Here is a 17,468-nt window from a genome sequence, read left to right on the forward strand (position 1 = left end):
ACATTGTGATGGATCCATCACAAAAATAAAACTGCTTTCAAATTCTTCAGAAAAAAGCATTTTCTCAAAAACATATAACACAACTTGTGGAGGAGCTGCTTGTGACGTATCAAACCTTTAAAAAGTCATGACTACATTTTTCTGTGCGTGAGTGAATAAACTGTAAAAACTTATCCTTTTCCTTCTTTATTTTTCTATATCTTTTCTTAGAAAAAAATACCCATTCGTTCAATTTTGGGAGTATTTGACAACCTAAAAGTGCAAGCTATGACATGTCTCACACAGAAAAAGCTACAGGCCAACCCATTTTTTACTTGTTTTTCTGGTTGCCAATGTGTCCACCAACTAGTTGTGGCCCACTGAGTGTCATTTATCCATTTCCATTCCTCCCTTCCCATTACCCATGAATTATATGTAATTTACTAATAAAAGAAATTATTCTTGAAAAATAAGATGTTAATTTACAGTTTTAATTGAATTTAAGTAAGTCCTTGACAGAGTAGCAAATGGTTTATCATCGATCTAACTTGCACCTGCACCGAGCTACCACACTATAGTTATGTACTCCATCAAAGGGTCCCTGTCTGGTTGGTTTCATCTATTCTATCTCTATTTATGAGGTCTATGTGGACATAAAATGATAAAAGATAGGAAGGGGGTCTATTTGGTTGAGCAGGCATGAGTGCGTGAGTAAACAAAGACCCACACCAGGTGCTATAGGCGCGTGCCCAAAGCCCATTAAAACTCTACTAAATATGCATGTATACACCCCCTGCATTGATAATGCATACTAAAGACCATGGTATAGTAGCAGTAGCGAGGGGGTTTAATGTTCAATGCTACTACCACAAGCCAGCCAGCCAAGCGCGACTGGAAGTTCATTGTGCTTAGGGTCTGATGTGCCCTTTGATCCTTCAGCCACGCGACTTCTTTTGTTCTCTACTCTACATTGGGTTAGGTAGAGTCAAAGGGAACTTACTTTAGAAACAGGGTGCTTGTTTGCGAGGTTTGCTCTTGCGCTAAGCACCAGGACTATTCTCATTCTCCCTGTCTCTCTCCCTCTTCTTCCCTCTCTCCTCTACCGATCATTCAGTATCGTAACTCATTAGAGGGGTGCAGCAGCATTTATTCAGCTCTGTTCCCACTTTTTTTTTCACTTCCACGCGTTGGCCAGACTATTGTTTGAAGTGTAGCTGTGGTTGAAGAGAGTTATTCATGCGAGAGCTATCAAAGGCCCACGTGCCCTCGCGTGCCGAATTAATTGTCTTCACTGGCAGCCTATCATCGTCTTTTTTCATCTCATCGCAGGGAGTAGAAAAAGTAAAACAACTTTAGCTTTTAGAGCAGTCAGAGCAAGCCTCAACTCCATGCAGTCACTGGTATAAGCCTATGATGGGAGAAATCTTTAAAAATATTGCATCCTGATAGAACAAACTGTTTTTTATTTTGAATTATATATACCGATTTACTGCATTCTATTAACTCAGTAAGTCAAATCAGTATTTAGTTCATATGTTGACTTCATTTGGTCCAGTCCGCCTAATAAGCCATCTCCAGCTGAGCTAGAAGGGCTTAGGATAAGAACAATCGCAATATTGGCAACCCCGCCTTCACTTGAGTTTGAAAACATCAAGCAAGGCGGTCATAGCTACAAGTAGATCTCTTCCAAACTTGAATGAGACGCCTATCAGGTGTAAGCTTACAGGAGAAGAATTCCACGCCTAAAGTTACACTCTGTTGAAGAACATATTCAGAGGTATACCATCCATAGCAAAGCTGACACTCGTAAACAACTCATCAGATTTAAGATGGAAGTGTTATGTCCGGCAATAAGAAAAAGCATGATGATGATGGTGATGTTCATTATCTTACTCCTGTCTTGTTTTCTTCTGGAAGCTGACTTTGTCCAAGCTTGTACCTGTTTACCAAAGCATCCTCAGCAGCATTACTGTGACTCAGATTATGGTGAGTAAAACTTACTTGAACTTCTCTCCAATTGAACATCATTGTTACATTCACAAAATGTCTTCAAAATTTGTACTAGATATAATACAAGAGCCTTTTTTTCAATTTCAGGTAATTGTGATTGTAGAAGACTCTGACTAGCATTAAAAAATGTTCCATTATTATTCATGGTTTTATCAATAATTTCTCATCACAAAAATCTGTTACTTTAGCAGTATATGATTTTCTCAATCAAATAATTATCAGACAAGATATTTTTTTCGGATCAATTATATAATCATAATAATGATTTTGGCAAGAGTTCCATATGCATCCCTCACTAAAATTGAAAATATGATTTTCAATTATTTTTAAATCTAAAGAGAATTCATCATTATTATCCACGAAAGTACAGTCCACCAAGTTGGTGTATAATCAAACTACTTATTTTAATTTCACCGACACATCAACTGGAAGACTCTGACAATGAAACATATTATTAGGTGCAAGTTCTGATCGATAATAAGATACCACAATGTTCACCCCACACCTTAAGGATTATTGCATTTGGTCTGGCATAAACTACTACTACTGGGAAGGTCAATATGTATAGTTTCTCATTAATCTAAGCAGGAAATTGATTACTGCATTTCCACCTTACCATCTGACTTAATAATTATGATAACATGTATACATATCAAAATGGAAATTTCTTAGATTAATGAGACAACTATGCTTGAAATGTTGAATCATATTTTTGGAATTTTTGCTCAGAAATCAAGACAAAGAAGTGTTTTATGCAGTTTTTGTCTTTCATTAAATTTCACTTTTTTTAATTACTTGATCAAATACACTCTCAAAACAAATACTTAACATTTGATGAAAGATTCTAAATATGTATGAATTTATATTACATAAAGGATTGATGATTGATTAGGACTGATTATTGTTAATAGCTTTAAGCTTTATAAAAGAAATGGTTCTACTCCAAAAACTGAATTATTAGAATGCAAATTGTCATCACCATATTTGTGATAAGGTTGACTCTCAATCAAATGAAGATGAAATTGAACAAGATGGACAAGTAGAAATTGTTATGGAAGGTACTGTAGTTAAGTTTACTCATTTGCTAGTTTCTTCTTTCATTGAACCAATGTTTGATTTTAAGATTCTTATCCCAACTATGTTTGCAGAGTCTCTGATGCTCCCCATCTTAAACCCTCCTTAAAACTACTTAGGTTTCAGTTAATAGTCTTACTAACAAAGGTTTCCCTCCCCTCTGTGTCTTTCACATCTACCTCTCACAAAAACATGGATTCAATAGCAGGAACTAGGCAGATGGCTTTGGTAAAGTTATTGTGAAAACAAGGATGTCCTGGGACAATTACTCAAATTAGGGGAGTTTAACTTGAGGGCAGATTATCCAATAAATTGCCTGGGGCTTAAGTCTTTTCTAAGAGGGGCAATATTGAGAAAATATTGTTTGCATACAATACTTTGCTTGATGTATGAAGTAAAATCATTTATCTATTCATATTCTCTATTTCTATGGTTTATTGGAGAAGGAACAATTTAGAAGGATGGAATCTCATAAAATCAACTCTCGATGCTATTCACTTTCCCCTAAATCATCAGAATTGAAAAGTAAAGAAAATCATCTATTATAAAACATAAAAATCAAACAGTAAATTTTCTTTTCACCATAAATTTTTATGTTTTAATCTTACAATTTACACCAATAAGCATCTGAATATCTTAAAATGGTGATAAAATAGATGAGATTCCTTTAACTGAAAGCTGTCCATGATTTTACAGAATATTTTTAACACTTCAATTTTTAACACTTCAATGGTAATTTTCGGCTTTACTCATGATGATAACTCTATTTTCAATTACATGTGACAAAGGGAATTTTGCATTCCAAAAAGTTTGAAAATCGATGATTGAAAGTGTAACCATTCCCTCGAGACAACTCCAAATAGGTATTATTAGACACTGTGAGGAAAAGCGTTACTGTAAAGAAATGCTGGCTTTCTGTCTCTCTTTGACTTGCTTAAATCTGACATGTCTAAATTTTCAGCACAATTGGCTTTTTCACAAACACTTTGCAGGTTTCTGATCACTGTTTGAAACTTTTTCTTTATAAGGCAAGGGTCTTTCTTCCTCTCTGATAATGAGGTTCTTTTCAGTCAGTTATGCCTCCAGGCATCATACTAGCTCCATATTCTGAATATGAAAACAACTTCAAAGTGGTCTTATTGGCTGTTTTTGTCCCCTATTCCTCTTTATCTCCTTCCCCAACTTTAGATTTTTACTTTGTTATCCTTGTGATTTGTATTAATTCGTTCTCTCTGTATCTCTCTCCTCTTCATATCCTTTCTCTTTCTAACTTAATCTTGCCTTTAAGGAATACAAGATTAATCCCATGGTAAAACCTTGTAAGAACAACTTGCATCAGTTTCTGAGTTTACCTAAACAACCACAACCTTTCCTTAATTATCATGCAAATCTTATAAAAACAACAAATTCCATTAGGGCAAATAAAGATCAGTAATAATACATGGCAGACCATCAGATTATTATTTTTTCTTAACAGTGTGTCTTGGTCTTGTGACCAGCATGCGCCCCTAACGCCAGTCTTTTATTGATTTTTTGCATCCCTTCATCCAGAGCTTAGGAGTCATCAAAGCCAAACAATTGTCGCTTGGCATGGGCCATTGTCTGGGGGTAGCGTGGGGAGGGTGTGGAGCTGAAGCTAGGGGTGGCACGTGCCTCTACCAAAGCCAAGATAATACAATAGATGACAGTGTGTTAAGGAATGAAAAAGGGGTTGGGGGCTTAGATGGAGAAAAATCCATATTTTTATGCATTCTATTTCATTATTCTCTAAACTGAGATGAGTAGAGTTGGATTAATAGAAAGACACTACTCTGGGGGTAGCCTGGGTAGCAGATGTTCATTCAGGTCTTATTCAGAGTGGATAAGAATGTTAGTATGCAGCTGGGGAAGTGAAGGTGAATATGGTTTAAGGTGTGATGTCATACTGGTTGCCAATTTAAACACACAGCATGGTCCTAATTGTGTGCTCCTAACCCATTTATTGAACTAAGAACTCCCACATGGTCCAGTCCTATGTAACAAATTCATCTTGAGATTGCTACAAGTACTCTTATCCTGTTAACCCAACGAACCTTTGTATGGTTTCACCACATTGTAGTTTAATTTGCTAGGGTCATTTGAGGTTTAGCACTCTTGATATATAGTGTATGGCTTCAGAATAGAGGATAATTGTTAATCACATTAAATTGATATTTCACTTCCCACTAGGTCACTCCAACTCTTGTAGAGCATAAAACCACAATTTCTATTCCATAAGAATAAATTCTGCATTGTTTAATTTTAATTCTTTCTTGCTGGTAGGATGGTAAAAAAAGCAGTCTCAGTGTAATAACATTCAAACAGCTCTTATTATAACCACATCCACCTTTAGAATCAATCCTGAATTTAAAATCCCAAGATAAGCAAGGGTTTTGTGGAGAATTTATATTACTGTACATACAAGCTTGTCAGTTGTCTTTGAGATAAAATGAATCATATGTTTCATATGTGATATCTAATCAAGATATAGACTCATCTTATTGCTGAGTGAGTACAGAGAATTGTCTTTGTTTATTCATTCAGTTTCATTTTACATATACCCATACAAGCACAAAGACCACACTCAAAGCACTGTTAATGTCTGCTTGGCTTTCCACTGATATTTTTCATGAATGAGTCTCTCAAGAGGGGCTAATAATTGGACTACACTCAGATGATAGGAAGGCATCTTTTAACTCCACCCCAGCACTAACATCATCCATTCATTCTACCCCATACTCTTCTCACATTGGTTGACGATCATACGCTGATGTTGTGACAGCCCATCTTTATCTATCATCCCAAACAAAAGAACAGTAGACAGTACAAAGGTCCCATCTAAAACCACTCTAACCACATAAACCCATAGGAGGATGCTGCATATAGGATGCTTCTGAACAGTGGCTAGGAAGATAATTCTACTGGCTCCATTTCAAATAAAGTTATTAAAAACCCATTTCTCATAAATTTAAAGAGCACTGATGTCACAAAATGGCTGAATGAAGCTAATGACTCCAGAAACGGGAAGTGAGGGAAAATATTTATCATTTTGGTCTACTCTACATTGCATTAAATTGTATGATTACAGAGTAATGCTCCGTGTGCATTTGAAATGGCTGATCTCACCAGTCAAGGGGTTGAACAACGGTTAACTATCTTTAGATTAAAAACTAAATAAACACTTTTGCCTGATTGAAACAGCTTACAGGTTTCCTATTGTTGCTATCCTCTCAAATACCAAAAAAAAAATTGGTTCTTGATATTGGTTCTTCTGGTGTTAAATTAAACAGAATTGAAGGCTGTGTAATAGCAGTAGGTTTGCAATAGACAGCAGTTGTTTGTATAGCCAAGGGATGGGGTACAGGGGGATAAAGTGTCTTTGACAAACAAGACTTATTGACAAACCTAGTACCAGATGGTGAGAGAGTAAATATCATTTTGGAGGGAAATCATAAGAGTTTAGATAATAACTATTGGTTCAGGGGAGTTGGAAAGAGAGAAATAAAAACATATCTAATGTGTGTAAATGAACTTTCCATTCAGGAGATTATGGATGATTTGGAAATATGAAGAACTCCAATCCATTTTAAGACAATTACTCTTATAAAGAGATTTTAACCAGATCAAAGATTATCATTTGCTTTCTCTCTGTACCCTAAAGATGCATGTATTTTATTACATTTGCTCATTCCCCCAGCAATCTGTCAATTTTGTTACCCCTTTCTCTTTCAATATCTTTACTGACTTACAAGCATGTTGGTAGATTGAACTAATTAATTAAAAAAGAAAGATTAAAGGCATTATCAGTCTGCAGATGTTGGGGTTTAATAAAGTGAAATACATTATCACCCCCCCCCCCCCCTCCAATATCATATCAAACAGAAACAAATGCTGATTGTGATGTTAATGAAAATGAATATAATGATCTGGGTGGGTTTGTTTTAATGAGAAGCAGACGTTGCTTTACAGTTTTGATATCAAGCACCCTGGTTGTTCCTCTTTGTGTATATTCATAACTGAGCTCCACTCCTGGCACAACTAATTACTACAAAGGGCAAACATGGCACACAGGCTATAAGGAGTTCCTGGTAAACTTAAGGAACAATAAAGGAAGCATCTATTGTAAGACTGAAAAGATTCAACTCATTCATAGATGATGACTTAGGGGTCTTTTTGTGAGGTTGGTGTAAGATAATAGTGAAGTGTGAATTGCTTAAGTTTTAAGCCTTAGGGCAGCAATAGGTGACTTCAAAGGAGTTTATGAATGGGCAGTGGATGTGTGGGGGTTTGTGATGTCAAACAATTCAAGTAAAGCTTTGTAGCACAATAGATGACTTCACAATGATGCAGGAGTTGATCTTTGTCTTCAAACAAGCAACAGATGATACAAGCCAAGGTGTTAATAGCCATCTTCTAATTACAGCCTCCTAGTATTACCATCCATGGTGGTAGAAGATTGATGATAGTAAATGAACAGCTGTGGATATTTGCTCAAGTGGGCCATCACTGTTGTTGTTAACAGCCTTCTGAGTTTGAACCTGCTCACTTAATACATTGTCAGATAAAATGCACCATGCTTCCATATACATTATTTACAGAGCTGCCAATTAGTACTGATTTTCAGTATTGAGTACTGAAAAGTGAGAAGAATACTGACAGTTTCATGTAATATACTGATTTCTAAAGTTTCAGTTGTATGCGTGGTCCTATTTTTTTTTAAATACTGATTTCCTCACCGAAATACTGATTTTCAACTTTAAAATACTGAAATGTTCTTTTTCAGGTTGGCAGGTCTGCATTAATAGTTTTTACTACACAATTTTCTTTGTTTACAAATCTAATACATTCACACTACTTTGAGAATCTATAACTTTAAAAGGAAATAATTGCAAATGTCTCAAACATTATAATACCATCATGCTTATATAGCGCATATCACTGCCAAATTATGATATTCATTTCAAAGTGGTTTCGAATATAAGCTCTTTCATAAACTTTTATAAAACATAATGTAGATAATGCACAAAAAGAATTTCCATCGGCTGGTTGTCTAACAGTTTAACATGGAATTGAAAGTACATCTACGATTGAACAGTTGCTTGTGAAAAAAGATCACATCAAACAAAAAGTGTTACTCCTAATGATTTTACCATGTGTAAAATGAAAGGTCTCACTCCTTAATCCATCATCGTGAAACATTTTAAAGTTTCATGCTTTGTTCTAATATTGAGTGGAAATGTAATTCTAGCCCCCTTCCCTTGAAAAATCACAAAGACATCAAGTTCATTTTCCTGTTATGAATTTTGTAAGCTCTAATGTTCTTTTGACATGATCACCAAAAGATGGGATATATCTACCTTTTATCTCATCCATTAGCAGTTATATTTAATAATATTTGAACACCTTTTGCTGCCCTGTTCTGCAGAATACAACCCTATTCCTTTAACACTTCAACCCTACTGATTTAGCAGTAATCCCTTGTAAATCCTTAATGATTGAAATCAAATATTGGGAGTAATCATATAGTGAGTTTGAAACCATCAATCAAGGGTAACGCAAGCGTAGTTCAACTCTATCACTGACCTATTGGTGTAGCGTGACGTCCACGTACCTCACACAAGAATCTATGCGACACTTGATCTTAAATCCAAGAATGTAGTGATTGGATGACCATTCCTTCTGTTGACTGAAGTCACGATCCATGAGCTTAAAATACTTTATAATACATTAGAGATGCATATATTATACCAGTGTTTGGAAAAAATTACCTTTATGAAAAATAAATTACTAAATGATGTATCTAATGGAAATTTATGGATTATCTTAGAAATTATGGAATCATCTATGAAAAAGCTTTATTCTGAATTCATCAATGAAAAATTTTCTTGATTAGCTCTATATGGAAAATAATAAATCAATATGTTTTACTGTTTCTGATAAAATTATGATAAAAATGAAATATACTTCAAATTGTCTCTGAAAATTATATTCATATGTTGTGTAAAATAAATACAACTTGATACCCAATGATGATCTTTTTAATGTTTTAAGAAGGTGAGGAAGAGCTTTCCTTGATATTATTTCTTAAACAAGAGATCTATCAACACAAAAAGTGACCTGCGGCAATTGTTGCTATCTCTTACATTCCAGTAATTCTTTACCCACAATCCACCATTCACATGACATCATCAGCGCTCTTGACCATTACGACCCCTGGACCAGAATACCATTGTCAAGTTTATCTACCGTGTGATGAAGGTTGTCTTGATTTTTATGCTCAATATGATCACTATCCTGCCAGATATGCAATATACAGTTTACTTAATATGAGGGGGTGGGGAGGGCAAGTGTAATTCTAAACAATTTTGTATGGCACTTTAAATAGTGTGTAGTAAACACAGATGGAGATATCAATAAGTAAAGAGGTTAAGAAAAGATAGCCCAAAAGACTGGACTTACAAAACCTATCTTTCTAAAAGCATTCCAGAGAAATCCTCACAATTCTTTGCTTGCTTGAGAGAAATGAGTGAATATCAAAAAATTGATGCAAGATTAGGACTTGTGTTTTTAGAAAATTTACTAATATTGTGGTGTGAATGATTGATCAATATTAAAATCTTTGCACAATAAGAGCCATTAATCCAATTAAAATATTTTTTTTTAGAAAGGATATAGTTCCGGTAAGCAATTACCAATAAAAGACGCTTCTTGCCACACGCCTCATTAAATCTATAAAAACCCAATAACAAATCATGTCAGATCTTTTATATCAACGATTCAAATGCAGGGGAAATCATTTGCACCGACAATTGTCATGTTTGAGAATAGAGCCAGATCTGGTACCATTTATCTTCAATTGAGCTTGTCACAGATGACAGGTTTTGGAAGATTTTTAGCAAAATGATTCATAACCTTTCATTTAAAAACATTGATGCAAAATAAATTGAATAGCAGCAGTAAGTTGCACCTGGTAGTTAGGTATTTATCAGTTGGATTAGTCTCGAGAGTCAATAATAATGAAAGAGAAATCTGGGTAGAAGTAAATAGAAAGAGACCATGAAAAATGGATTTTGGACCTTTCTGACAATGATATTTGTTAACTTTGTGCTTGATGAAGCTGTGAACAATGAATTACAACAAAGAATGAAATCTGATAATCAAACATGATGTCCTTCACATTTAAACGATAAGAATAGGCTACCCTGTCCTTACCAAAGAAACAGTACATTATTAATAACTCGTTTATAAGAATGAAAGATAAGAAAACTGGGCAATTTAAATTCATTGGGAAGGTTCAATTTGTAATAAAAATTTGTTATAATTCTACGAATATCACATTATTTTCTTTTTGATTTGTTTTGCTTTCATTTAAAGCTCACCGGTATATATAGGTGTACAGTATGTTTCATAAAAAATGAGTTTATCCTGAAATAGTCACAAATCCATTTATGACAATGAAGTCTTAAATTTCAAATAATTACTCCATAACAGCAATTCTTATCAATATCTTTTCATTTCTTCTGTGGGGGGGGAGACAAAACTAATGCTTATCTTCTGCTAGCACCATCAAAATACTTTATACCTCGAGGCAAATAATAGGAAATTTATATGACCAGAGCAGGTCACTGAGCTATATACAAGAGTTCATGGCAAGAGTCCTAACATAAGCAAGAAGTGATACCATATATGGTCAGGTGTAAGTTCCAAAAAGGAGTCCAATATTATCTACCAAATTTGGCATGATGGCAAAGTTCTCTCTCTTCTCTCTCCTGACAATCCCATGCATTCATTGTAACCCCTTTCCCTTCCCTCACTACATCCCTTGCAAATTTTTTTTTTTAATGAAGTAACTTTATTAAATTAAAACAAACTTGATTTACTGTGTTTGATAGTTTTAAGCATGCCTATAGACATACTAGATATAAACTTTTAGCAATACAATGTTAATGCTGCAAAATTGAGGGGGGGGGTAACAATGAAAATTGCTGGTTCTGAATTCTTTAAAACCAATCTTGCATGAAACATCTATTAAAAAGATTACCATTCCCAATTTGGATAGTAATGAGCTGCACTTCATGAGTACGTCAACTACAAAGACACACATCTGGGGGCTCAAAAAACAAAACATACTGTTAATTACCCTTTTATAGAGGCTAATGATCAAATGGCCACATATGTAGGTAAGTCCCAAAAGAATTACCATTACAGGATTTATTTGTTAAGCTAAAATTGCCATGTGGAAAAATCTACTCTTTTCTGTCTCATTAAAAAAGCAGTACATTGTAGATTGAAAAACACATTTATGACTGAAAAAACCTAACAATTTTTGGTGATGCTACAAGTTATAACTTTACATTTTCCTGAAATACAGCCTCATTAAAATTATTTCTAAATTCCTTACTTTTACCGCTTGACCCTGAGGGGGATAACAGTCCCATATGTTGGTATCAGTGTCGTGCTGTGATTACTGCAACTCTAATGCAGCGATAAAAAGTCTGAATAGAGTGTGACTTTAAGACAAGTGAACCGAATCCCAGCATGGGACAGCAATTAGAGAGCAAAATACTGATTAAAAGGGTGTATAAGCCTCCAGGCATGGATTTGACTTACAATCAGTAGCACCATAATTGGCACACTACAAGTCATTCTCATTATTTCATTTTTTTTCTGTGAAATATTTCTATGGTTTGGTTGTTAAAAATATCACACCCTTTTGCTTCACCTTATCACATGCATGTACAATTGCCCCGCATACATTCGTAATTCCGAAGCTTCGTTATTCCGAAGGTTCATATTTGCGAAGGTTCGTTAGTCCGAAAACGAAATGAGGTTCGTTTGTCTGAAAACAAAATGAGGTTCGTAATTCCGAAGGTTCATTAATCCGAAACGAAATGACGTTCGTAATTGGGAATGTTCGTTAGTCCGAAGTCGTAATGATTAACGAACCTTTTTCGTTTTCGGGCAAATGATCCTTTGGAACAACGAACCTTATTTCATTTTCGAATTAACGAACCTTCGGAATACCGAACCATATTTTGTTTTTCAGACTAACGAACCTTCGAAACATCGAACCTTATTTCTTTTTTTTTTTTCGGATTAACGAACCCTTTTACATTTTCGGATTAACGAACGTCGAGGTTATAGGCAATTTAAGTGTTTCGGAACCTTCGGAATTACGAAGTGTAAACCAATTGCCCAACCAAGGTGTTCTAAAAAAAAATTAGTACTTAACCCCCTAAAAAGGAAAAAGAGAAGATGGATTGCATCCAACATAGTAATACTGGCCGATTCTTATTGGCTGTCAAAGGAATTCTTTTACTTGAGTATTCTCCATGGCTAACCCATTATTCTTTTTTTTTCTCCTGTATCACAGCAATCCGAGTGAAAATTTTCAAGCAAAAGTTGAAGCTACCAAATGGAAAACGATACGAGATAAACGACCCGGAGATACCTGACCTACCTATTGAAGTACTCAGTCAGTCACGCAGGGAATGGTCTGGGGTAATCCAGAAAGTTTATAAAGGATTTGAGAAACTCAAACATACCACAACGGTTAACATCTATTCACCTTTCTATGATTCATTATGCGGAGTTGGAACTCTCATTAATGATGAAATCTATGTTATCATGGGTAAGTAATCAAAAGATATTCAATAAAATTTAAACAAATACACTCTGTTTTCCTCTTATTAATATTCTTAGTGCTTTTCGGGAAAAAATGTCCCCCTAAAAATGTCTGAAATTATTTGAATGTAATCATTACAAACTATACACATTAAAACTCAAATCTACACCCCAAAGAGTAAGAGCAAATACACTGCATATAAAGCAAGTACACCCCATCTAATCCCATTAAAAACTTGATCAATTTCTCGATATCTAGAACACTATAGAGGATTTTTCCCCTTCTTATCAAAAGTAGATGTAGAAATACCAGTTGAAAAGAGCAACATTTATTCATTTCCAATAAATTAAACACATGTATTTAAGTTAGAAAACCACCATAATTTTATGTTTGATATCTTCAAATAACCTCATCCCTTTTATTGTTTATTCATCATCAGGTACATTTGGTCATGGAGGACTTAATTTTGAATTCTGTGATTGGCATCATTCATGGAAGACCATCACACCAAAGCAAAGAAAAGGACTCAGATACTGGTATGCTGAAAACTGTAGTTGTCAGGTGAGTTGATTTTTTTTTTCAATCCTCTGTCAGTGTATTAACATGTTATGATACAATTTTATTGAAGTATAATGCACATTTTCATGGACCAAAGCCCAGTCCTGAAGCAAATAGAGCTCAGCGGGATGCCTAGTATATTACAAAGCCTTATATAGCCTACTGCTTGACAGAGTGTAGACCACATGTTTCTGGCTTAAGCCAAACACATCATGTACACTCTTAAGATTTTTTTAAATTTAATTGAGGTTTAGATTTGATTTCACTTTTTTCTTCAAATATATCACTGATTCTACATCTACTATTGATAAGATCTAGCTGATCTCTTTTCAAAACTATCAGCAGATCAGTTTTTATCTAAAATACAATAAACTCAATTTTTCATCCTCTCATACATTCTCTTAATGAAAAATTGAGTCTTGATATGGCATCAAGCAATATCTACTTGCTGAGCATAGGAATACATGTCAAATACTGGACATCAAGGTCACTAGGTTGTTAATTTCATTATATATATATCATATGCCTAAAGAAATATATTAAGAGGTAATATGAGGGTCAAATTGTCTTTGCCCAAAAAAGGGTTTCTGCAATCCTTCCCCTAACAAAATGTTACTCCACTTCCCTTTTAGAATTGTAAAACAGCATATTTCATATTCATTAATATAAGACAATTCTTATAACATATTATGTTTTACCACATAATAATTTCACTATAACTTACTAAGTATGGTCTATCTTTGAAAAAGGAAAAATGTGAAGAAAACAAAAGTTTTTATCAGTGAGTGAAATGAAAAAAAAAGTAATCTGATAGCTAAAAAAGTGTTTTTAGAATGTTCTACAATATTATCAATATGTTCCAGTTTTCAACTTGATGAATTCCAATATCAAATCAACAGATAAGAGAGATGAAGAGGGTTTATTGATAATAGCTTGAATTTAAGACTGAAATGGATGATACCTTCTTGATCATGCGTGCATGCTCTTCTTTATATACATACTCACTGGTGGAAATACTTTCTTTTTTACAATGAAGGGGTGACTGAGTCTTGTAGCAAGTCTAGATTTCTTGATTGCTGAGAATGTAAGACATTTGTGATATCAGGAGCAGATATCATATCTGTCTGTGTTTTGACTTGGAAGAATTGTTTGTTTTAGAAGAGAGATAATGCCCTATTCACACCAATGAAACTGATTCCATACCAACCAGCAGCATACTATTCAACATAACATCTTAGCTTTGATTGGTCTACAATATGATTTCCTTTGTGTCACTGTGACATTGAGAGATGTAATAAATGATATCTATTACATGCAGTTTTAAATGTACAGATTAAAAAAATATCAACTTGAATACACTTGTAAAATTACAGTTATTGTTGAAAATCACCACATAAATGACAAATCTGAATTTGAATTGTATTAAAATGTATACTAACTTATGCTGTATTTTTTTCTTGATTAGATTGATACCTGTGGACTACAGCATCCATGTCGGGAAGCGGAACCAAACACCTTACCTACTAGTTGTGAATGGGATGCGTGGCATAGTAGATGTACCAATCAACATACAGCATGCGTAATGACTGCACAAGGCTGCCAATGGCATCAATCAAAAGACTTAAAACAGTGTTTAAAATCACCTTGATATGGATCAACACACTGAACACTACTCTACACTCAAGTGTTTAACACCTTAAGCATGTGATGACACCTTTACCATCATTCATCCTTCAGCTGGCAAAGATCTTTATAAAATTGATCAAATTGATATGTTTGGGATGAAAATTTTCATCTAAACTATAGTATATATATATACTATAGTATTAATAAGAGATAGCAAGTTTTCTTATTGGTTCTGAAGTTATGGCTTAAACCTCTGAGTGTCTGAGGCTGCAGGGTTTTTATAACTACACATTTCACTTTAAAGGAACTGCTCCTCACTTGTTTTCAGATGAAATAAACAAATCATATTTTAAAAAGGAGTATTCTTCCTGAAGCAGTCTGAGGCTAAGAATTGTGCATTTCAAAGCAACGCCATTCCAGAAGCCTGTTATTTTCTTGTAGGTGATTTATTTATGAAAATTCATGATTTCACTTCACTATGAAAGTCAAGGAAATCTATCTTTAAGTCCAAATAGTAGATCAAAACTAAAGACTCCCCCCCCCCATCCCAGAAAGAATGAGTTGGTGAAACTAGACACACATTCTATTTTTTATGAAGTCAGATATTTTTAATTAAAATATTTAGGTATCATGAAATCAAAATCAGCATTAGAAATGATAACCTGCATGTGTCTTAAATTGTTCATTTCTCATTCATAACCATATGCATTATTTCTCTATTTGAGATATCTTCAAAACATGTTAAAATGTGAATATGCCTTGATTTCAATTAATCTTTACATTTTGTATCACAAACTGTACATAAGGGATGAAAAGATTAGATGTTTAATAGCTGTTTTTTGTTTAGTTTTTTAACATGTATATTGTATAATTTTGTACAAAAAATGTTTTTATATACACATTTTTCTATTTCTTCATATTTTGCTTTGTCTATTCTTCATTGCTTTTATTACAAAGTATTGTGAACTCAACTTTTGTTTCAAAATAATTGTAAACATTCACACTGAAAAATTCTTTAAAAATGAAAAAAAAAACATCAAATGAATCCTCAACTTCTAAATAATCCATCATTCATTGCATACCTTTGCGTACAATGTGGGTTTATTTTAGGGACTGAACAAAGACTAGACAGTAATCACACTTAACATGCTAAGAAAGAAAAACAAATAGCAGTTTGTGTAAATCATACAAGTAATCTTCTTATTTTCTTTCTTATACCTTTGTAATGTTTTTTTTTCAATGTTATCATGTACCATGTGCAATGTGCTAAATACTGTATAATCATTATATTGTGATGTGATGTTTGTGCTATTTTATTTGATGTTTGTAAATTAATAAATGATGGAGAGGCATATATGAAGGTAGGAGAATTAAAAAAGAAAAAAAGTAAAGATTGCTGATGGAAAAATAAAATACTGAAGCAACACCATGGAAATAATTGAATTCAAAAGCGAAAATCAACTTTTAAAATTTCATATTTTGTATAAAAATAAAACAAATTAAAAATACATGTAGCAATGACATATTTCCCAAATGAATGTATGTTGAAACCAACCTAATTAGGTGGATACTACAGATTTATAATTAAATAATGCACACCTGAATCACCTGAATAAATGTACTCTTTAATTGCATTTTCAGAGAAATTAAGATCTGCTTAATGATATAGTTATCATAATGCAATAATAAAGGTATGGAATTGTACTATAGAGCATATTCTAAACAAGATTTCCATGGGAAACTTAGAGATTATATGCAGTGCATATTAGTGTTCAACAAGTTCCAAATTTAGATCAATTCGGAAGGTGAAGGTTCATTCATGTTGTATATTCTGCTTTGTGCACTTATCAGTAAAATTTATCATGTCTTTTTACAAACCTTCTTTTTTATTAAAAAAATAAACATTTGGAAAAACTAACAAAATTCTTGGTTTTATTGTCTTCTTTTTATTTAGCAAACTAGAAGCTATTGAATGCAAAAAAGATTAATGGTAATGAGGTGTATGAATGAAATAGCAAGAGAAAGAGAGGAAGATGGGGGATAAGGATGAAGAAAGGAAAAATTGAAGAGTGAACAGGAGAGAGAAGGGGAGGGGGGTAACTTAGGAATGTTTGCATAATGTTCAAATATATCCGCAAAGTGAATTAGCATACACAAGCCTACATGCGCATGTGTGCCCTTATAGAAAACTATTCACAATTTTTACTAGGAAATTAAGATGGTAAAGGCAGTAAAACTGATTAAAATAGGCAATACCAATATGATGCTAATATTCATGAACATAAGGTTCACAAATAGAAGACGAGATCAAACATCGATGAAAGGATACATAATAAATCAAAGAAACGTGGTTTGAAGTGCAACATGTCAAATGTGAAAAAAAAAATCATATCAACGTTAACATAATATTGTCTGCTATGCATCATAAAGAAACTAAATGAATATAAGAAAAGAACAAAGCAAAACAGTGTAGTATAAATCATATAAGATGCATGACTCACTATAGGCTTCCAACGGCAACCTAATTTAATGAGCAATGGTGTTATGTAGTAACCACTTAATACAAGGATGGTACATC

At 33.7% G+C, this 17,468-nt stretch overlaps 1 protein-coding gene across 1 annotated transcript; it reads left to right on the forward strand.

Annotated features, from left to right (window-relative positions):
* The first annotated feature begins 930 nt into the window (after positions 1 to 930).
* On the forward strand, positions 931 to 16,733 carry LOC121410446 (metalloproteinase inhibitor 3-like). Its single transcript, XM_041602538.1, has 4 exons — positions 931 to 1,965; positions 12,455 to 12,712; positions 13,146 to 13,267; positions 14,730 to 16,733. The coding sequence occupies exons 1-4, from the start codon at positions 1,809 to 1,811 to the stop codon at positions 14,910 to 14,912; spliced, it is 720 nt and encodes a 239-aa protein (XP_041458472.1). The 5' UTR covers positions 931 to 1,808; the 3' UTR covers positions 14,913 to 16,733.
* Positions 16,734 to 17,468: the final 735 nt, after the last annotated feature.

This window comes from Lytechinus variegatus, chromosome 3 (assembly GCF_018143015.1).
Source record: "Lytechinus variegatus isolate NC3 chromosome 3, Lvar_3.0, whole genome shotgun sequence".
Classification (NCBI taxonomy): domain Eukaryota; kingdom Metazoa; phylum Echinodermata; class Echinoidea; order Temnopleuroida; family Toxopneustidae; genus Lytechinus; species Lytechinus variegatus.